At 40.8% G+C, this 22662-nt stretch overlaps 1 protein-coding gene across 3 annotated transcripts in view; it reads right to left on the bottom strand.

The window, feature by feature from the left end:
• The window catches only part of GRIN2A (glutamate ionotropic receptor NMDA type subunit 2A), a 439039-nt gene that overhangs the window by 51941 nt on the left and 364436 nt on the right, over window positions 1–22662 (bottom strand). For all 3 annotated transcript variants that reach the window (XM_017533609.2, XM_037740199.1, XM_017533618.2), the window contains one exon: window positions 19394–19554. In XM_017533609.2, the coding sequence (XP_017389098.1) occupies window positions 19394–19554 (161 nt within the window). The remainder of the gene's footprint in view (window positions 1–19393; window positions 19555–22662) is intronic.

The raw sequence follows: 22662 nt of genomic DNA, 5'->3' as shown, positions 1-22662 counted from the left end.
GAGCAACATACAGCCATATGAGTACAAGGGAAAAAAAGGAAGTTTTCTTTGGGAACAAAGCTTGTAAAAGCACAGTGCTAGAAAGTCACAGGACAGCCGCAAAAGATGTGGTTGACTCTGACAAAGCAATGACACATTGGCAATTGGGGTGGGCTGGTGGTCATGCTCCCAGAGGTTTCTAACCATGGAGGGGCACAGATGGGCAAGCCCCCCATGGTCTGACTGTCATCTTAGGGCCATGTCAGAACCAAAGTGATGACAACACAGAAAGGAAACCATAGGGCCACATGAACTGGTTTCTAGATTCTAGAGAGCTGAGGCCTACACACAATGGCTACAGACATCTGCATGTTTAAAAACATCCTGGGGAATACACGGTCCCCTCTCAGAGAGATGGTCATTGTCTAAGATACCGTCTCATACCAGTCAGAATGTCTATTACTAAAAAGTCAAAAAATAACAGATGCTGGCAAGACTGTGGTGAAAAAGAAACAATTATACACTGTTGGTGGGAGTATAGACTAGTGCAACCATTGTGGAAAGCAGTATGGTGATTCCTCAAAGACCTAAAGACAAAAATGCCATTTGACCCAGAAATCCCATTACTGATATACCCAAAGGAATGTAAATCATTCTATTATAAAGATATGTGCACCTATATGGTCATTGCAGCACTATTCACGATAGTAAAGACATTGCATTAACCTAAATGACCACCAGGGATAGACTGGATAAAGAAAATGTGGTACATAGACACCATGGAATACAATGTAGCCCTAAAAAGAACAAGATCAAACTGATGCAGGAACAAACTATTAATTAAAACAATAACAAATGGAATCACAAAGAATCACTTTTAAAAACAGGGATGGCCATTGTCTGCAAAGTGCTTTACAAAATAATACCTAGCACTTTACAGACATCATCCCACTGGGGCCCCCCAAATGTCCAATAGCAAGATATTACTATTACTAATTATTATTTTCCTAATCTGTCTATGAACAGACAAGGTTCTGAGAGGCTAACGCAGCCTGGGCCTTGTTGGTGATATTTCCAGACTCTGTAGTATAAAACCCTCTAGGACAACACTGTCCAATAGAACTTTCTGCAATGCTGGAAATGCTCTGACCCTGTCTACCATGGATATTGAGTACTTGAAATATGGTTAGTGCAACTGAGTTGTAAATTTCATTTAAATTCATTATTTTAGATTTTAATGTAGGGGTCCCACGTGCCTATGGGCTATTGCAGTGGACTGTACAGCCCTGAATCTCTTGTGGTGAGCAAGGGGAAGGCTTAGGGAGCAGGACTCTGGGTCTCCCTTCTTGCTCTGACCCAAAAAGTCTACTTTTGATCTGTTTTCTATCGGAAAAAATAATTGTTTCTGTTGTTAAAAAGAAAAAATATCCCCTAAATCTCTGAGATTTGCCATTGGGGATTTTGGGCAAAACACTGTATTTCTGAGCCTCAGTTTTCTCTGTGAAAAATAGAGCCAACAGTATCTGCCCTTATAGGACTATTGGGAATAAAGTGATATTATATAAGTAAAGTATGTGTGCAATGCTCAGAACATAACAAATGCTCAAAACACACAAATGCATTTAATCGATTTCAGATTTTACAGCAAATGGGCTCACCAATTTTATAGACCCTATGGAGAAATCTAGTTCTGCATACTTTATGTACATTATTATCTATTTTTTTGCTCCTTCTCCCTGTGCAAGGATGGGCATACTACTGCTATGCCCATTGTCCAATGGAGAAACTGAGGCATTGAGCATTAAAGTGAATCAGCACCACTACCCAGTCTGTATGTGTCAAAAGTGGCATTGGGACCTATGCAGTCTGACACCAAAGGTCCCTGACACAACCATTGTGACCAAGCCATATTATCCATAAGACTTGTGAAATAAATGGAGGCAGCTCTGTCTATGACTTAGGAAATTCAGATTGGGGGTTTTAGCTATAAATAAGCCAAGTGTTTTGAAAGAAGAGGCAAGGATGGGGGCCAGAGCAGCCAGAGTTTCAATAATTATGGTGGGTTGTTTCTCTTCACCTGGCTCATTCCCTACAGCCTCAGAGTTGACTAAGGGGTTGGAGTTACCTCCATAGAAAACTTCTCTTGCCCCTAACATAGTCTACTCTAGTCCTTTGGAAGACATTTAGGTGTAGGTGGCCATAACCCCTTGTTGAAGATAGAGGGTAAGAAAGAGAAAAAGGCCACATGAAACAGAAGCCCACCATATTTCAAGTGCTTCATTCCCATAGTAGACAGCGTCAGAGCACTGGTCTGATATGGAACAATGGCATTTAGAAGGGTTGAGCTGTGACTGCTGAATGAAGAGCGATGTGTTAGGCTGCAGCCTGGTATTGGCAGTACTGGCTTGGAACAGCACTGAGGAGCTGGTTCCTCAGAACCAAGAGCAGCCAACTGAAAGCCCAATGAAAAGCACACAGCTAAGGGAACCCAGATATGCTTCTCTGCTTAGTGTGTGTTTTCTTCCTTTCTTCAAGAGGAAATTGTCCTTGTGCCATGTTCCCAGTTCCTACCCAGGTACCAGGGTTGTGTTTCTCCCACTGGGGAGGAGGAGGCTCAGAGGTCAAGGCTGAGAACCGTGGGATGTTGCCCATGATGAGGACAGAGACCCCATCTGACACACTGGGGTCCATGCCACCTTTCTGCCTCCACTCCCTATGGAGGATGTTGGAGAGGAATAATCCCTCTTCTCCAATATCTGTGACAGACCAAAGATGCCTTGGCTTCCCACCATGAGGGCTAGAGCAGTGCTAGAGCCCAGATAAATGACCTGCTATGCTGGCTGCATGACAGGCTCACCCCCTGCCAGGCATCTTAGTGGCTGTGCGGGTGCCATTACCTTCTCCATCACCGGCAGTCCTCGAGGAGCACAAATGATTAGAAATGACAGTAATTCAGAATGAGAGGGGGAAATAAGACCTCCTTTCTGTAATTAGCAAAGAAGCAAGGTAAGGAGGGATGTCACATGTGCCCCATGCTACTTTAACCTAGTGGTTTCCTGCCAGATTTATTGACAGCTCTCAAGAGCTGCTACAGCTTTCACAAGTGTGTAGATCTGACCCCATTCCTTTAGTCAGTTGGTCTCTCTTATACCTGCACAATGGCCTTGAAAGTCCAATCCTGGTCCTAAGACTGTTTGTTGGCAAATCCGATTGTCCCTACACTGAGGAAGACCTTGCCTCACAGTCGAGGCATGGACACTTTAGGGATGGAAACTTGTATTGTCAAGCGGCTTGACATTTCCTAATCAAAAGTTTCCGGTTTTAGCTCATCATCTTCTTATGCATGTTTGCAGATGCTCTCTGGGGATCTCAGCACATTTAAAGGCTAATTATATAGTTAAAGTTAATTATTCATTCATTAACATTCAAGAAGCCTTTAACAAGACACTGCTTGTTTTGATGAATTAATGAAACCAGAGTGTGCACATGTGCATGTGTGTGTGTGTGTGTGTGTGCACATGTGTGTGTTACTGAAAATTAAAACATCTCTTTGATGATAACTGAATGTATTTTTTTCAGGTCAAACCAAACCCTTGCCAGAAAGAGAAACACATTAGCACGTGAGGTCAGTTGGCGTTATCTGGGAAACTGCGGAACAGGGAACACAATTCAGATACACCTTCACCAGCTCCATGAGTGAAACCTGGTCATGGGACCTCTCTGAGCTTCAGTTTTCTCATCTGTAAGATGGGAAATAATACCTTATTACAGGGCTGGCTATTGGATGGATTAAAATGGAAGTGAAGGTGTTTTGTTTGTAATTACAGATACTGGTAGAATTTAGGAGATTGACTGGCAGTGGTAGTATCATTATACAGAGAAGCAGTGGAGGTGTGGATCACCACTGGGTACCCAGACTCAGGGCTATTGGTTAGGGAAGGGCATTCATGATCCCCAAAAATGGTACCACTGAGGCATGACAACCTTTGAAACTGTTTTCTTGGGCAAGAGACACTCAATCAACACAGAGGCAATCTGCCATCAGCGAAGGATGGTCTAAAATTGGCTTTGGGAAAATGGCCTAGAATCACATTTTGATTCTGAGTTTGTGAATACAAACTCTAAAGTCAGAATTATACCGACATTGATTAATTTTCATGAAGAAAGCGTTTTTCAAAGCAAACTCCATTAAGCTAATTTAATTCCTCAATCGATGTCTTGCATAGCATAGTTAAATTGTTTCCAATTTTCTTTGGAAACATTTTTACTGGGGTCAATTCTTCTCTGTTTAAATTTTATAAATATTTGGTTCATCGATCAGCATTTGGACCACAACAAATTTTACTAATTTATAACTTCTGCCATTTTGAGTTTTCTTTTGTGGTGATTATTTCCACTAAATCCAATTCTCCCTGGGTCAAAATTGTACAGAGATCCAAAATTAGCTAAGAAGATTTGAGTCATCTATGGATTTTTAGTCAATAACAAATTTCACCCTGTGTGCTTTTTAGCTCTTGTCAGTTTATTTTGTGTGGGTTATTTCTACCAATAATATTCACTGTGAATTGGACAAAAAAGATGAATAATTAATATTTATTTTTTTAGCTGAGAAAAAATCCTGAGTGATTTTGTAAAACAGAGGCAGAAAGAAGCAGAGAATGGGAGAGGATAGAAGGGAGGAAGAGAAAGAGGGAGGAGGAAGAGATTCAGATGGAAGCAGGTACCAATCAAAACAGGAAGACAGAGACAGAGAGAAAGAAGAAAAGATGAGAAAGAGAAAATGAGGAACGGAAACAAAGGAGAAAGAGATAGTGGTAAGGTACAGAGAGGGAGAGAATAAAAAGTGAGATATATTAATAGCAAGAAACTAAGAGAAAAAAGGGGGGAAGAGAGAAAGAGGATAGAAGAAGGTGATGGGGAGGGAGTGTGAAGGAGAATAATATGGTCTGGCTGTGTCCCAACCCAAATCTTATCTTGACTTGTAGCTCCCATAATTCCCATGTTTTGTGGGAGAGACCCAGTGGGAGATAATTGAATCACTGGGGCAGTTTCCTCCATACGGCTCTTGTGGTAGTGAATAAGTCTCATGAGATCTGATGGTTTTAGAAGGGTTTTCCCCTTTCACTTGGGTTCTCATTCTCTCTTGCCTGCCACCATGTAAGACACGACTTTCACCTTTTGCCATGATTGTGAGGCCTCTCCAGCCACGTGGAACTGTAAGTCTGTTAAACCTCTTTTTCCTTATAAATTACCCAGTCTCAGGCATGTCTTTATCAGCAGTGTGAAAATGGACCAATATAGAGAGAGATAGAGAGACAGATAGAGATAGAGAGAGAGAGAGAGAGAGAGAGAGAGAGAGAGAGAGAGAGAGAAGAGCATACCCAAGAGATGGAATGTACACAATTTGTCTATTGGCTGCTAATTTCAAAGATAGGGAAGGATTGAAATGATAGTGCAAATCCATCTAGCTATAAGTACTTTGTTTCTGTTAAATTTAACACTGGACTCAAACTGACTATGTACAAGGAGTTGAGGGAGTATGTAATCCAGTTTCTTCATTTTTCAGATGAGGACACTGAGGCCCAGAGATCTCTGCCCAAGGTATTCCACAGAGTCAATGTTTCCAGACTAGTCTGTCACTCACCAGAGCATTGTGCCTTCAGGACACCATTGCAAGCCTCCCCCATTGCAAGGCCTCTGCTAGAATAAACTAGCTTCGCACACTTTATGGAAAGTGGGGCAAGTCTAAATATTTCTCTAAGACTTGATTTCCCCATCTGACAGGAAGGAAAATATAATCTCTCTCCTATGTTTATGCACTGGTTGAATGAAGTAACAGCTATAAATTTGGTGAATTGCAAAGCACTATGCAAATGCTGTTTTTCTCTTCATCAAAACTCATGTTCTGACATAGGAACAGTATTAGTTCTTTATGGAATGTTACTCCTTACAGAGCTTCTTAGATTTTATTTTTCAAGGGTTGAGGTCAGAGCTAACCATTCTGCTGTAGATTTCATGAAGCATATGATTATTATAATATTATAAAGATGACTCAAAAAGGTTTTCTTTGTTCAGAGTTTTCTTGAACATTTACTATGTGCTGGACACTACACTCTGCCTGAGTATCTCACTTAATCTTTATAATGCATTTCTAAGAGAAGGCAGCACAATTAGTATAATCTTATAAAAGTGGAAAACTGGAGTCTAAGATGTTAATTAACTTGTCCAAGGTCCCAACACTGGATGTTACTGGAGTGGAAATTCAAATCCAGGATGCCTAGACTTTAAGCATCCCATCATACTGTTAGTGGTGGCAATGACACCGTGAAACTTGTCACACACAAGGACTGAAAGACAGGGACTCTCAGGGGCCAGAAAACATGAGAGTGAAAGAGAGATTCAGAAAAATATTGAGATTTGTGAAAATGCTATTATGTATTAAGTAGAATACAGGGTACTTCATAAGTCAACTTAGTTACTTCTCAGAGGAAATCCAGAAAATAGGATTTTACACATGTGGGAAACAGGCTCAGAGAGGTTATTTAATTTGCCAAAGATCACAGAGATGGTATTAGACAGAGAATGTTAAAGTAGGAATCTCTTACTCCAAAATCCACTCTCTGCAGTAAGAGCCTACTTAGAAAATATATAAATAATCAAATCAAATAAATTGACTATGTAAGTTTGAAGGCTTCAAGAAAATATAAACACTTGCACCTGGAAATTCTATGTCCTGCTTTCATTCCTAGAAAACCACTTGTAGAAGTACACAGCCATATGGCTGAGAGCCCTCATCCCACCCCTCAAAAAGCCTAGTAAGAAGAAAATGCATTTAAAAAAACCCTCTGATGTATACATATCATAGAATTCTTTCCAGCAGTCAAAGAGAATGAAGGCAAAAAATGGAAAGCTCTCCAAAACATATTGTTCACTGAAAATCAAACTGTGACATATCCCATAGAGTCTGATAACATTCCACAGAATGAGATTTTATTCTTATGTGTGGACATATTAATAAATGCAAATGCAGGCCAGATGTGGTGGCTCATGCTGATAATCCCAGCACTTTGGGAGGCCAAAGTGGGTGGATTACTGAAGGTCAGGAGTTCAAGACCATCCTGGACAACATAGGGAAACCCCATCTCTACTAAAAATACAAAAAAATAACTGGGTGTCATGGTGTGCCCCTGTAGTACCAGCTACTCGGGAGGTTGAGGCAGGAGAATCACTTGAACCTGGGAGGCGGAGGTTGCAGTGAGCCAAGATCATGCCACTGCACCCCAGTCTGGGCAACAGAGCAAGACTCAGTCTCAAAAAAAAAAAAATGCAAACGTATATAATGAAAGTCTGGGAGAAATGGAACGTACATCAAACAGACAACACTTTGGCATTGAGATGCCAAACCAAAGGAATACTTATTTATCTGTATTTTTATATTTGTTTTAAAATGTGGATATATTTTTTAATAAGAAACAATATAGCATAATAGTTAAGGGCACAGCTTCTAGAGCCAGTTGACGTCCCAGCTCTGAAGCTTACCAGCACTGTGCCTGTGTCATGACTTAACCTGTCTGTATAGTGGAGATGCTAGGCATGCTGACCTCGTGGAGAAGCTGTAAAGATCGAATGAAGAGTTATAGGTAATGCACTTAAAAAAGCTCCCGGGGCCAAGCTGGTGTCTCATGCTTGTAATCCCAACACTTTGGGAGGCCAAGGAGGGTAGTTTGAGACCAGTCTGGCCAACATGTTGAAACCCTATCTCTACTAAAAATACAAAAATTAGCTGGGCGTGCTAGCACACGCCTGTAATCCCAGCTACTCTGGAGGCTGAGGCAGGAAAATTGCTTGATCCCGGGAGGCGGAGTTTACAGTGAGCTGAGATCACACTACTGCACTCCAGCCTTGACGAAGGAACCAGACTCTATCCCCACCAAAAAAACCTACTGGCATGGAGTGAGGCAGATATTGGAGAGATGCAGCCACAAATGAAGAAACACCTGGAGGCACCAGAAACGAGGAGGCAAAGAACGACCCTCCCTTAGGGCCTTCAGAGGGAGCAAGGCCCTGCTGACACCTTGATTTTGGACTTCTGGTCCCCAGAACTGAGAGAATAAAATTCTGTTGTTGCAAGCACCGTATCTGCAGTCATTTGTTATGGCCACTCAAGGAAACTGCTTCAGTGGGGACACCAGAAGGTGCAGAATCTGAGTTCCTATCACTCTTCCACCCGCATTTCTCTATGGGAGGAAGGAGGCAGGGCTTGCTCAGGAAGAGGCAGCTGTCTGGGGTTGGCCCTGGGCACTTTCCATGGGGTGCAAACAGTGTCTCCTAATCTGTGCTAAAGGCTTTCTGTGACCTGAGTGAGCCCAGTGCCAGGAAAACTCACTCCTCCCTGAGGCAAGGGCTGATACTTTAACACCATGAACATTTTAGCACCTGGGTCAGTGGAGCTATGTTTATAATTTTACTGTGGGGAGAAAGGAAGCTGAGCTATTCCAAATCTGAGATGTTTTATTGGCAAGAGCACCAAGTTCCGAGCTCCTCACCCCGCGACCTTGTAACAGATGGGTACAACTCTTGCCAGAGCTATTCCCTTCTCAGGACAAGCAGAAGCTTAGCACAACATCATGGGTCAAAAGAGATGTTGGGTTTTCAACTGAATGCTGGCTCTGCTACTCACTAGATGTTAGTTAACCTTTGGACAAGCTGTGGCTTCTGCCTGAACTTCAGTATCCGCCTCCATAAACCGAGAAAAAGACTGTCTGGTAGATTTGAATCAGGAGGAAATGAGATCACATGTTTGAAGTTCCCATGTGAGCTCAGCAAGCAATAACAAGAGGTAGGCCAGGCGCGGTGGCTTATGCCTGTAATTCCAGCACTTTGGGAGGCTGAAGCAGGCAAATCACTTGAGGTCAGGAGTTTGAGACCAGCCTGGCCAATGTCATGAAACCCCATCTCTACTAAAAGTACAAAAATTAGCTGGGCATGCTGGTGCACATCTGTGGTCTCAGTACTTGGGATGCTGAGACACAAGAATCACTTGAACCTGGGAGGCAGAGATTGCAGTAAGACAAGATCATGCCAGTACACTCTAGCCTGGGTGACAGAGCAAGACTCCATCTCAAAAAAAAAAAACAACAAAAAAAAAAACCAAGTACCCGACACTTAGATAAGCTCCCAATAAATGGTCTCTGTTAGGTAGAAAATACCTGACTTAGGCTGGGCGTGATAACTCACACCTATAATTCTAGCACTTTGGGAGGCCAAGGCAGGACGATCACCCGAGGTCACGAGTCCAAGATCAGCCTGGCCAACATGGTAAAACCCTGGCTCTACAAAAAGTAGCTGGGCATGGTGGCCCACAACTGTAGTCCCAGCTACTCAGAAGGCTGAGGCAGGAGAATCGCTTGATCTCAGTAGGCAGAGGTTGCAGTGAGCCAAAATCACGTGACAGCACTCCAGCCTGGATGACAGAGTGAGACTGTCTCAAAACCAACCAACAAACAAACAAGCAAACAAACAACAAGAGGTGATCCCTAAGGATATAGGACCTGCCAGGGAGTTCCTGCTTCTTAACAGTTCTTCCCCAGGAGAAATTTTCTGACCATGTTCTTCCTGTGGTTTGGCTGGAATCGAAGGAATTTATTTCCTCCACCCTCTCGCTCCATGCATTCATTTCTTTTCCTCATCTCAAAGGAAGAAGAAATATCCCTTTTGAAACAGTAATAAAGATTTTAAAGAAAAAAAGAGACCTTTTAAAGTAAAAATATGAACAAACTTGGTACTAGATTTTGTATAGTGGTGGGCAATTAGAAATGACCTTAATTGTGGAATAATATGAGAACGGTCATATTTTTCATTTTATTTATGTTGTGACTCAAAGCATGGGCTATGCAGTAAGATTGATCCCAGACACTCTGCTTCATCTCTCAATGCCTGTTTCCTCAATGGTGGATGAAAATCGTGATAGTCACCATTGTATAGGGTTGTCATGATGTTTAAATTAGATAATGGAGGCAAAGCATTGAAAACAGTACCTGGCACTTAGGCAAGCTCCCAATAAATGGTATTTGTTAGAAATATCTCACTTGGGTCGGGCACAGTAACTCATGCCTGTAATCCCAGCACTTTGAGAGGCCAAGGCAGGAAAGGATCACCTGAGGCTAGGAGTTCAAGACCAGCCTGGCCAACATTGCGAAACCCCATTTCTACTAAAAATACAAAAATTAACCGGGCATGGTGGTCCATCCCTGCAATCCCACCATGGGAGGCTGAGGCATGAGAATCACTTAAACCTGGGAGATAGAGGTTGCACTGAGCTGAGATCCTGCCACTGCACTCCAGCCTGGACCACAGAGCAAGACTCTGTCTCAAAACAAAAACAAAAAAGAAAGAAAGGAAAAAGAAATACCTTGTTTTGTTTCCAAAACAATTCAGGTGGTTCACACTCACTGGAATAGAAAAAGGTTTACACATATGGATAAAGTAATTGGAGTTGAATGAATTCAGATGTGGAATAGTAGCTAGGCCTTAGGGAAAGTCAGCAAACAAAGATTCAGGCCACAGGCTTCACAATCGTGAAAGAAGAATCACACATTAAGCTCTGAATTGTGCCGTTGTCCAAGCAAAAAGAAAACTAGAAAATTATACGTTGTTACAAGAATTGTGTTGTTCACAAGATGAAAGCATCCCTCAAACAGAACAAAGCAATTGCTCTTCATGGACAGAAGTGAGGGCTGGCACAGGATGACATTCTCCACAAGCTGTCCTTTAACAACCGTATCAGCAACCTTTTCAAAAATAACTATTTCTTGTAGTGCCCTTCAGTGCTAGTTAAGGTGTGATGAAAACAGAATGAAGTAAAAGCTAAATTAATTAATATCCCTCTAGCTCAATGAACTATCATGTGGTCCTTAAATGTGGAAACTAAACAGCAGAGCTATATGCTTTAATTGAGAAAAGCAAAACAAATTTGCACATGTACTGATTCAACTTGTATGAATTGTATATACGCGTTGGCCAAACAAGAATGAAACGCAGGAAAAAATAAAGAATTGTAATCAGAAGAAACTTTTTTCTAGTTATTGCAAGTTATATTGTGTTGCTGAAATTTTCTGAAATGTAAAAGGATATAAATTCCATCATCCCAATCACCTAGCAGCATCTCTGATAACATTTTGATATATTTCTTTTTCATCTGCATTTTTCATCTCTTTTTCCATCTCTAAGCTTAAAGAATTATAATCTTACTTTAACACCCTCCACATTTTTTTCTACTTAAAAAATTTTTATAGATGGCCTTGAAAATCTTTTAATATTATTTTAACCGAGTTTACAAGGAAATAACTCCAAGTACAGAAAAAAAAAAAAAAAGAAACGATGTCTGTACTTTCTTGAGTTTTTATTAAGGAAAAAACTTACTAACCCTATGATGTGGTAGCAATTATTTTTGAGCTTTGTTTGCAGTGTGGGGGTGGATCTCAGAAACCAGGTCATTGTCGATCTGATTTTCTCTGGAGATGACACTATCCCATTTAGAACAGCTTGCTGAACCCTGATGTCTATGCCCGCTTTCGAATTCAGCAGCTGGAAATGAACCATTTGTGTTTGATTCTGTTTGACTGATAAAATACAGCAAATAAAACCTGCTTAAATGGCATCTTTGAAAAAATTTGCTTTGCATAGCAACTGAACTCCAGTGAAGATCTTATACTCTTCTGGTTTACCTTTGCCTTGGGAATGCCAATATCCCCGAACCAGCTTCTTTTGAGGATAGAAATAATCATGCTGTGATTTTATCAACTCTCAGATCATCAATTAATATGATATGTACTCTATCATATATATGCACATATATAATATAGAATGTTAGTTTTCAATTCTCTCCTGAACCATAACCCCATATTTCTAACTGCTTATTTCCAAGCGGGGAAGTAAGCCTAACTTCTATACTTAATAATTCTGCAATGTAGTTACTTAGGTGAATAGCCTACTGGGTAATTACATTAACATTGTTGAGCTTCAGATTCTTCATCTCTTAAAAGGGATATTAATGGTACCCAGATCATAGGGATGTTGTGAGGATTAACTGAAATTAGGCACATGAAGTGCTCAGGGCTGCAGCTCACTAACTGTAAGGTCGCATTAAGTGCAAAGATGCCTGGACATATGATGATGGTATCTGAAAGGCACTTCCAGTTTAATATGCCTAAACCTAAACTCACATTTTTCCACACCTCCACCTATCTGGCACCCTCCTTCTGAAATATCCTTCCTCTTCCTTGTCCTGTCTGCTCACTACAGAACTCCATCTCTCAATATTTAACTAACTAACCTTCCAAAGCTATGAATTACCTGCATCCCAATCACTAGAAGTGCTAATAAAAATGTGCATTCCTAAGTCCCACAGGCTTTGCAAACTTGTGCTCTAGGAGAGAAATTCAATGCTTATTTGTTTTTCAATGCAAAACTTTCTATGAAGACATTTCAAAGACATGCAGGGAGATGCGACTACACTGTTCTATTGTTTTTATAGACACGTCACTGAGGACAACCCAAGCCTTTTAGAAAAGTATTTATTGGTCAAAAGATAACACTCCCTAAATCTTTTTTAAAATGTGCATCAAAAGACACTATCAGTGTAATAACTAGAACATAAAAAGGTAATCCATAGAATAGGAAAAAATATTTGCAAATTGTATATCTGATAAGGGATTGATATCCAGACTATATACAGAACTCCTAAAACCTAACAACAACCCCCCCCCCCCAAAAATGAGGAAAGCCCAAAAAACCCAATTTTAAAGTGGCCAAAAGAATTGCATATGCGCTCCTAAAAAGAAGAAATACAATTGGCCAATAAACAGGTAAAAAGCACTCAATACCACTAATCATTAGGTAAGTACAAATCAAAACTATACTGAGATACCACCTCATACCCAGTAGGATGGCTTCTATTAGAAAAACAGAAAACAACAAGTATTGGTGAGGATGTAGAGAACTTGGAACCCCTGTGCACTGTTGGTGAGAATGTAAATGGGACTGTGGAAAACAGTATGGTGGTTTCTCAATCATTAAAAATAGAATTGCTGTATGATCCAATTATTTCACTTCTGCATATATGTCAAAAAATAAAACCAGAGTCTCAACAATATATTCACATATCTATGTTCATAGAAGCCTTATTCAAAATAATTAAGATGTTGAGACAACTCAAGTGTCCACTGAAAGATGAATGGATGAGCAAAAATGTGGTGCCTGAATACAATGGAATACTGTTTAGCCTTAAAAAAGAATAAAATTTTGACACATATTAAAACATAGAGGACATTATGCCAAGCAAAATAAGCTAGTCACAAAAAGACTACTACTGTATGATTCCACTTAGATGAGGTACTTAGAGTAGTCAAAATCATAAAGACAAAACGTGGAGAATGGTGATTGTCAGGGGCTAGGAGGTTGAGAAGTTTTTGTTTAGCGGGTAGAGAGCTGCAGTTTTACAAGATAAAGAAGACCTTTAGAGACAGATGGTGGTAATGGTTGTACCACATTATGAACGTATTTAATACCACTGAACTGTACACTTAAAAATGTGAAGATGGCAAATTTCATGCTATGTATATTTTATCACAATAAAAAATATGGGGGAGAAAACGACAATCCTCCCTTCCAATTCTCTGCAACTACTACACTTAAAGGAAACCAACAGAGACCTGCCTGTTTCCTGATATTGTAGAGCTGACAATGAAATTGCACAGGGGACTGGGGATCCTGAAAACTGAGGCTTCTAAGAAAATTGAGACTTTTCCGTAAATGTATACACCCAGAATTGTACATGAAAACCAGTTAAAACACAAATGATCCCACCATGAAATATTAGACTCTTTGGAGTTCTAGGGACGTTGTTTAATTTAAATCTGGCATAAGTGCGATGCTTGCAGTTTTGCCCCTGTGCCAAAACGGCTTGGAGAACATCAGCTTCTGATGACTGAGCATTTGTAAATCTAAATCTGTCTCCACTCATTTCAGCTTCAGTTCCCTCTTCTAGAGCGGATGTTCTTAAAATTTGATTAGGGCATATCGGAGTCACCTGAAGAGCTCCTTAAACCATGCAGATCTTCAGACCCTTCCCTACAGAGTTTCTGATTCAACTGGCTCGGTGGGGCTCAGCAATCTACATTTTTATTAGCACCTATTCTGATTCAGACTCAGGCTAGGCTTGAGAAGCATTAGTCTAGAAACCTAGGGTTACTGATGCTCGTCCACCTTTGGTTCACAAGAGTCCCACAAGGCACAGCAGATCTGTGCCTGAAAAATCCCATCTCTTTTGATGTTTACATGTCAAACCCTCTTTTCTCACAGATTTGTCTGATAATTACTTTATCTCCTTTTATTATGAATTTTGATAAACAGTAAAACTAAGCTTTCAAGCTTTTCTCTGCCTATGCCTTTCTTCAAAAAATTATGGATTCCAGAGACAAGCATTTGGTTTGTCTGCTTTGTATATGCCTATCCCAATAAAATGTGTTTATCGAACTCCTTTAAAATAGTTCTCGGCTCAGTTGCACAATGAATAGTAGGTTGGACTTCTCAAACAGTAGTTCTCAAATATTCGTGTGTCTCAAAATCACGTGGTGTGGCATGTTGGGGGGTGATGTTTATTATGATGAAGTTTCACAGGCTCTATACCTAGAGGGAAAGCCTTGTGCTGGGCCAAAGAATCTGCATTTTAACAGGTAATCACGTGATTCAGATACAATTGGTCCATTGGCCAGGCATGGAGGCACTCAATTTGGGGCATGATTCTAAATCCTTTCTGCAAAACTAACAGTCGTTTTATATGTGATTTATCTGAGTTTTCACAAGTGTTTGACAAAAAAATCTCAGAACTAGTTCAGAGACCAAAGAATTCAACCATTTCACTTCTTAGATGAGGAAACTAGAAAGTGACTTGGAGAGGTGACATGACTCGCCTCAGGACACATCTAGCTAACTCCTGAGCCCAGACTCAAACCCAGCTGGGACAGTCACTCGGCTGTAATCCAAAGCCCGTCTGGTGTTCAAGACTCTCCCATAAAATTATAACCCGCAATTTCCCTGACCCTGGTGTGCATGCACGTGGCTTTGCTAGGCAGCAGATGTTCCTGAGACGTGTGGGTGGAACAGTGAGACCCAGTAGCTGAGCCGCATGCTCTGGATGCTCTGAGTCAAGGCCTGCCAGATTCTAGGGTGTTTGGGGAATGTTCTAAAGCTGAGCAATTCAGGAGCAGATGAGGTTACCTTCCACAATCTTCCAGAGGGATGGAAGCTTCTACAGATGCTGGACGTTGTGAAGGACGAGAATGACTATTTTTTTTTTAAGGCTCGGTGGTAGGTACATGAAGATTTCATTGTATTACTATTATTCCCTAAACAGCAAAATATTTCATAATAAAAAATTTAAAAAGGAAACAAGAGATGTGGAAAGGAAGGAAAAGACCTGTTAGTGTGGTGAAGTAGACACTTGAAAGACCGCAATCTCGTAGTGGGATGCTGAGAAAACACAACCAACACAAAGTTTATCAGATCTTGGTGCAGTTCTGTGGGGGTAATTAATTCTCATATTTTGGTTTTCATAATCATCTGAGAAGCTGGTGTCATGTCTCATACCATCCACCAAGAAAAATTCCAAATACTAAAAAATGCAACCAAAATAGAAGAAAACACGAGATAATTATCTTGTAATACAGAGTGATGAAGACTTTTGAATTATGTCTCAAATTCAAAAGCCATAAGAAAATGGTTGCTATATTTGACTATAAAAAAGATTAAATCTGCATGGCAATAAAACATCAGCAAGCTCAAAAGGCAACAAAAGAAATAGGAAAAATATTTGGAATCACATCACAAATAAAAGGCTCATCTGTCTAATATATAAATTAATAAGAAAAAGACCAACAAGCCAGTAGAAATATTAATAAAAGTAAAAAAGGAATTGCCAATGGCTTTTTATCATGTATATAAATATGGTCAAAATTTACTGAAAATAAGTACAAATTTATATCTCAGCATACTTTTTACCTATTAGCAAAATTTTGAAAGATTAATTATACATCATATTGACAAAACTTTGGAGAAATAAGCTGTCTCATACTCTGATGGGATAAATCTGAATTCCCTTTCAAGGGAGATTTAGCAATATCTGTTAAAATTGCAACTATGACCCACTCTTTACAGAAATTTACTCTGCATTGAATGTGATGCAACCCAAAGATGATCACTGCGGCTTTGTTTGCAATAGCAAAAGATTAGAAACAACCTAAATGACCAACAATAGAGGCCTGACCAAATAAAATACGGTACATTTGCATGATGAAAGATTATGACTCTATAAAAAAACTTTGTGGCTCTTTATGCATTAATATAGAAAGATTCAGAAGAACATATTGGAAGGATACACAGTAAATGTGGTTACCATGGAGGGGTATGAGATGAGGAATAGTGTGGAGGGAAAACTTTTCACTGTTTTTCTTTTTATGTGCTTTTTTATTTTTGAAGTATATAAATACCTTATCTATTCAAAATTTAATTTAGGCCGGGTATAGTGACTCACTCCTGTAATCCCAGCACAGTGAGAGGCTGAGGCAGGAGAATGGCTTGAGCCTTATGAATTTGAGATCAGCCTGCGTAACACGGCAAAACCTCATCTCTACACAAAAATTAGCCAGGTGTGGTGGTACATGCCTGTAGTTCCAGCTACTCAGAAAGCTGGAGGATCACCTGAGCCCAAGGAAGTTGACGCTGCAGTAAGCTATGATTTCACTGCTGTACTGTAACCTGGGTGACAGAGTGAGACCCTCTCTGAAAAAAAAATAGTAATTTATTTTATTTAAATAATTAAGGAGCCTGTTAAACATGTATGCAGTTTTCCCCAACATTAACGCCAATGAAATTAAATCTCCAGGAATGAATACTGCTATGCTCTCATCCCTAAGGATATATTGAGTTATTTCTTTAAAAAACACTTGCAGCCAGGCATGGTGGCTCACGCCTGCAATCCCAGCACTTTGGGAGGCCGAGACAGGTGGATCACCCAAGCTCAGGAATTTAAGACGTGCCTGGCCAGTATGGTCAAACCCCATCTGTACAAAAATACAGCTACTCAGGAGACTGAGGCAGGAGAATCGCTTGACCCTGGAAAAAGGAGGTTGCAGTGAGCCAAGACTGCGCCATTGCACTCTAGCCTACGCAACAAGAGCAAAACTCCGTCTCAAAAAAAAGACTTGCACTCCTTCAGCTCTAGTTTCTGAGTTTAAAGTAACAATGCAAAGCATCTCGCACATAGGAGATTGAGTATAGAGCGAATCTGCCATCTGCCCAAGTTTTCTAAGATGGATGTTGTAATTATTATATGGCTTCCAAAAAACAATTTGTACAATTTATGGCCACGAATCGTTTCCATTTCTCTCCTCTTTTTTTGCTATTATATTTTAAAAAAGATTGAAAAGAAAAAAAAATCCATTTTGTGCTCTGGGTAATAAATGGAGGGAGAGAAAGCCAGCTAGGCATCAACCATCATCTCTAACCATTATCATCCGCATTTGTGCTCATGGTCTGTCCAAAACAACAGCATATATTTATTAAAAGACCACAGTGGAAACAAACAAACAAAAATCCCAAACCCATGGCTAAACTGTAAAGTCATCAACAATTGATCTTTTCGGACATCTGCTAAAGTGAAATACACAAATATTCTATGGCTCAGCAGTTGCAGCCTTTGATACATATCAAAAGAAATGGGCTCTTTCATTAACAAAAGATGCATTATGCATAATAACCCCCAAAATAGGACATTACCCAAATGTTCTTCAAGATTAGAAGAGAGACATCCATTTGTGGTGTATTCCAACATTGAAACTCTATACAGCAATGAGAATGAAAGAACCTAAATTACAGGCAACAATGTTGCAAACAGAATGTTAAGCCAAAGAAGACAAAAAAGAAAAGAGTATGGCTTTATTTATATGTTAAAATGGCAGGCACTAAGAATCTATGGCTTTAGAAGTGCAGGTGGTCAGTAGAAGATACTGACTTTTTGACTGGAAGAGGGTGTGGGGTGGGGTTCCAGGGAGTGATGACCTGGATGGTCAGTTTGTGCAAAGCCTTAAAGCACCATATTTAATATCTGTGAATTTTCTGCATTTTTGTTATACTTCAAAAGTTTAAAAAAATCATTCCAGGCCAGAATGAGCATTATGGGAATGAGTTTTTGAGAAATCACAGACTCAACTTCTAAATAAATGCTCTCCCAGACCCTGCTGAGATGCCAAAGAGATTCCAAAGGCACAGACTGAAAGGACAGAATCCTCACAGCTAAGCTACTGGGGAATTATGCAGAAATCCGGGCTTTGATGCTTTAGAGATGCCTCTGTCTCCCCCTACCAGACACAAAGCCAGCATCAAGGCCTTCACAATGGGCTTGCGGAACAGCCGAAGAGGAGGCTATTTATTATGCTGCAAGGAGACTGCACCTGCAGTCACATTTCCATGCAGGAATCTGTGACAACTGAAATGCCCTATATGAGCTAATTTTCTGGATAATCGAAATCCTCTTATTAAACAACTCCCTGATTTAAGATAAAATCATTTTTATTGAATTTGATCCTTTCTAAAATGGATTTCATGCATTCCTGACTTTTTAGAAGAGTCCATGGAATCGAATTTAGCCTTTACAATAAATAACAACACTAACATTTAGATACTATCTATTTCCCATCCAAAATACTTTCCATCAAATTATCTCTCTTAGGTACTAGTATTATTCCCATCTTAGGTATGAGGCTATGAGGTCTGAGAAACTCTCTCTCCAAAGTCTACATTCCCAACCCCGGTGCTATCTTTTCTTCATAGCTTCAGCTATGGAGACTGTGTTACACTCCACGATACCAACACATAGACAAGAATGCCAGCTGTAACTTGAATGATTTGAGTTCTCATTGCTTTCTCCCATCTTTTCTTTCTTTTCATCAATATTATAGAATTAGTTATTTCATAAAGCTCCTGTCAGCAAGATACTCCTCTCCACTCCCAGAAAACCTCCTACCTAAAATCGGATAAAAATCTTTGTCTTGGATGTTTCTATTTGGTTAAAATATCCTATGGAGTCGGACAAACTTCTTTATCAGTTTAAGAAACCTTTCTGGTTCTGTGTATTTCAAAGCATCCTGGATTTGCTTTTTCTTACCCAAACTCAGAAGGAAACCTGGGATGTTCATTAGATTAACAAAACAGCCCTCAACTGGGGCCCATCTGGACTGCAGTCACTCTCCAGAAATACAAAAATGGGAGTAGATAAGAACTGAGGCACGCCGAGAGTCAATTTCTGTAAGGTTTATCGCCAGCAGACCTGTGGAGAAAAGGAAACCACCATCCTTACCCCGTTTTCAGGCTGACCAAGGCATCCTCTACTCCCTTCTGATTAAATTTGGTCATGTACTGATGCATGTAGGGGTAGTTATTCCGAATGTTTCTCTCCGTGCTTCCATTAGGGACTGTCCCAAATCGAAAAGGTGGGGAATAGTCATGAGGTCTCTGAAACTGGAGAGGGAAGGAGAGGAAGAGAAAGAGAGAGAAGGAAAAGGAGGAGAAGGGAGGAGAGAATAAGAAATTAGTGATCATTTTGTCTGGTGTTAGGAGTTGAACACATGCATGCATTAAGGCAGAATGGCAACAAAATGCTTATTTTTGGTCTCTCTTTCTACTTAATCATATCCTCAGCTGATCTGTGAGTTCCAGGAAGGTGGACACAGCATGTTTTCTTCTGTACTATTGCTCAGATTCTAGCACAGGGGCTAGCTGGGTGCTCCATAGGTATTTGTGAAGTTGAATTTTTCAGCGCCGTTATAGAGACTAGCACAGTGTTAGGCACACAGTCAGTGCTTAGAAATGCTGAATGAGTTGAATTTAAGGTACTACCTTTGTCCAGTCCATTTATCTACTTTGTGATGAAATTTTCTATGATCCCCACCAATCACTCCCTTCTCTGAACTCCATTTATAAATACCTTCACCTCACCCAGAAAATGACTATATATTGCCATTTATTCATCCTCCATTCAGTCATTCATTGCCTCCTGAAGGCAATATTTATCTAGTGCCTAACATATCCCAGGCATAATGGCCAGCGTATGGTAGGCTCCATGAATACTTGTCGAGCCAGAGTCCTTGTTGATCTTTAGCTTTCAGGGATGCACAGCACTCGGCTCTCAAGCCCCCCATAAATGCCTGTAGTCCATGCATCACCAGTCTTCCCTGATGAACTGGCTGATAATGTATGTCCACAACTTCAATGTTTTGGGTGTCTCAACAAGAGTCAAAGTCGAGAGAACCAGATCTGAGTTCCAGAAATACAGCTAAACACGAGAGATGGCACAGGGCTGTGGTTATAAGTGGGAGCTCGGACTGGCTGGTTGGACAATTGGGTTCTATCACCTACAAGCTATAGAACCCAAGCTAACTCATTCACTTCATGCTGCCTCCATTTATTTTCCATCTATAGAGTGGGGGTCATACCAGGACTTCCCTTGTGGGGTTACCATAAAGATCTCAACATATAACATTTGTCAAGTAAACTGGAATAGTGCCTGGATCAGAGGAAGCACTCGAAAATAAAGCTATTATTATCTTTTGTTGTTACTATCACGGTGAGTAAAAAAGGAAACAGAGCCTTATTTTTCTATGAAATGTTGGATTCTGAAACCCTAGAAAGCAATTACGATAATGACTAACACCTTCTGGGAACCTAGTCGGGTCAAGCACTATACCAAGAACTTGGCAAACGTCAGGTAATTTAATCCTTGCAAAACCATGCCAGGTAGCTAATCTTAGAGGCTCCTTCTTACAGATGAGAAAACTGAGGCTCAGAGAGGTCATGTGACCTAATTAAGATTATGCAACTACCATGCAGTGGCCCAGAATTTAAACCTAGATGTGCCTGACCTCAGGCTGAGGTCTTACTTAACTCTGCCTTTCCTCAGAGACCATTGCTAATGACTCCTCATTTAGACATAAACTATTGGAGATCCCAGGAGGGGAAAAGCACCCAGAAAATCAGTGTCAGAACCAGAACACAATGCAGGTTCTCTCTAACGTCCAGAACAGTGTGTCTTCCGCAGAACCAAGAGCCACCAGGGTAAGTGTACAAATTTACCCAAGAGTAGACCAGTCAGAAACATTATTCTTTTTTCCAGACTCACACTTCATTTCACCATTAATTAAAATTTCCAGTCGAAAATCATTTTCCCTAAATTAGGCATGCTGCTGCCTAATAAGCAGTCATAAGTGGATTTGGGAGAAGTGGCCATCCGTTGTTCAAATGAGACCCTCTTGCCAGGGCGTGCCTTGCCCTGGGAACATGTGCATCCATGTGTGCATGTGTGTGTATGTGAACAGCAAAATGCTTTTTGCAGTCACCCCACCAAGCAGTGCCTTAACTCATTACCAAAAGCTCAGTAGGCCAAGCCCAGGCTCATCCGCACGGCAGCTGCCTGCTCAGGAGGAGAGAGGTAATTGTGCTGTTCATAAATCTCGTTGTTGTAGGCTGCCGTTCCCAATCTCCAGAGACATCCAGAGATGGCCTATTTGACTAAATGCCTTCCACTTCACTCCCCATCTGTTGCAGAGGAGCTGCACAGGTCTTAAAAAATTCACTTTCTTCCCTGTCTCTGGGTTGCACAGTGGCAGAGACAGATATTCAGTCTCTGTGATGATTTCCACACTCCTCTGGCCTTGATAGTACCATCGCCCAGACAAAATTCAGCCTGACACAAGCTCCAGGAACCATTCCCACTAGACTGAAGACTGTCAAGCTCTTTAAAGTATGACTCACAATACATTTGCCATTGCCACTCCATACACACATGCGAAATTTCACAGCACTCATTCTTTCTATCTGTGAAATACTCTGAGGTTATCCATTATGTTCTTTTTTTTTTTAAATGTTTACAATCCTTAATTTTATGGCTCACTAAAGAGTCATAACCTACAGCGTGAAAAACAATGAGGGGGCAAGGATGGCTCATCTCTTAAGTTTCAAGGTCTGTATCCAGGACACATTCCATGTTTCCTATGAGAATGATTCCCCCAGAGAATTCCACATGCAAGCAGAAAGAAACCAATGTGGGCTTTAGCAAAGGAAGGGGTAGGGTAGAGGTCTCCATTGTCAGCAAAACCACAGAACAGTGTAATCACAATATCTGGAGTCAGAGGAACTCCCCAGGCTTGTCTGCAGGGTTCCCTTGCTATGTAGGTTAACTGATTTCATCTGGCTTTGGACTTAGAGGAGCCAAATTCAGGTTCTCATCTGCTGCTTAGAAACTGTGCTGTCTGGCTGGGTGCGGTGGCTCATGCCTGTGATCCCAGCACTTTGGGAGGTTGAGGTGGGTGGATCACGAGGTCAGGAGTTCAAGACCAGCGTGGCAAACATGGTGAAACCCCATCTCTACTAAAAATACAAAAAAAAAAAAATTTAGCCAGGTGTGGTGGTGGGTGCCAGCAGAGAACTGGTTGAACCTGGGAGGCAGAGCTTGCTGTGAGCTGAGATCATGCCACTGCACTCCAGCCTGGGCAACAGAACAAGACTCTGTCGAAGAAAGAAAAGGAAAAAAGGAAGAAAGAAAGGAGAGAGAGACGGGGGGGGGGGGGGGGG

This window comes from Cebus imitator, unplaced genomic scaffold, assembly GCF_001604975.1.
Source record: "Cebus imitator isolate Cc_AM_T3 unplaced genomic scaffold, Cebus_imitator-1.0 Scaffold4, whole genome shotgun sequence".
Classification (NCBI taxonomy): domain Eukaryota; kingdom Metazoa; phylum Chordata; class Mammalia; order Primates; family Cebidae; genus Cebus; species Cebus imitator.
The sequence above is the reverse complement of the archived record's forward strand: the minus strand, read 5'-3'. Positions and strand labels throughout refer to the sequence as shown.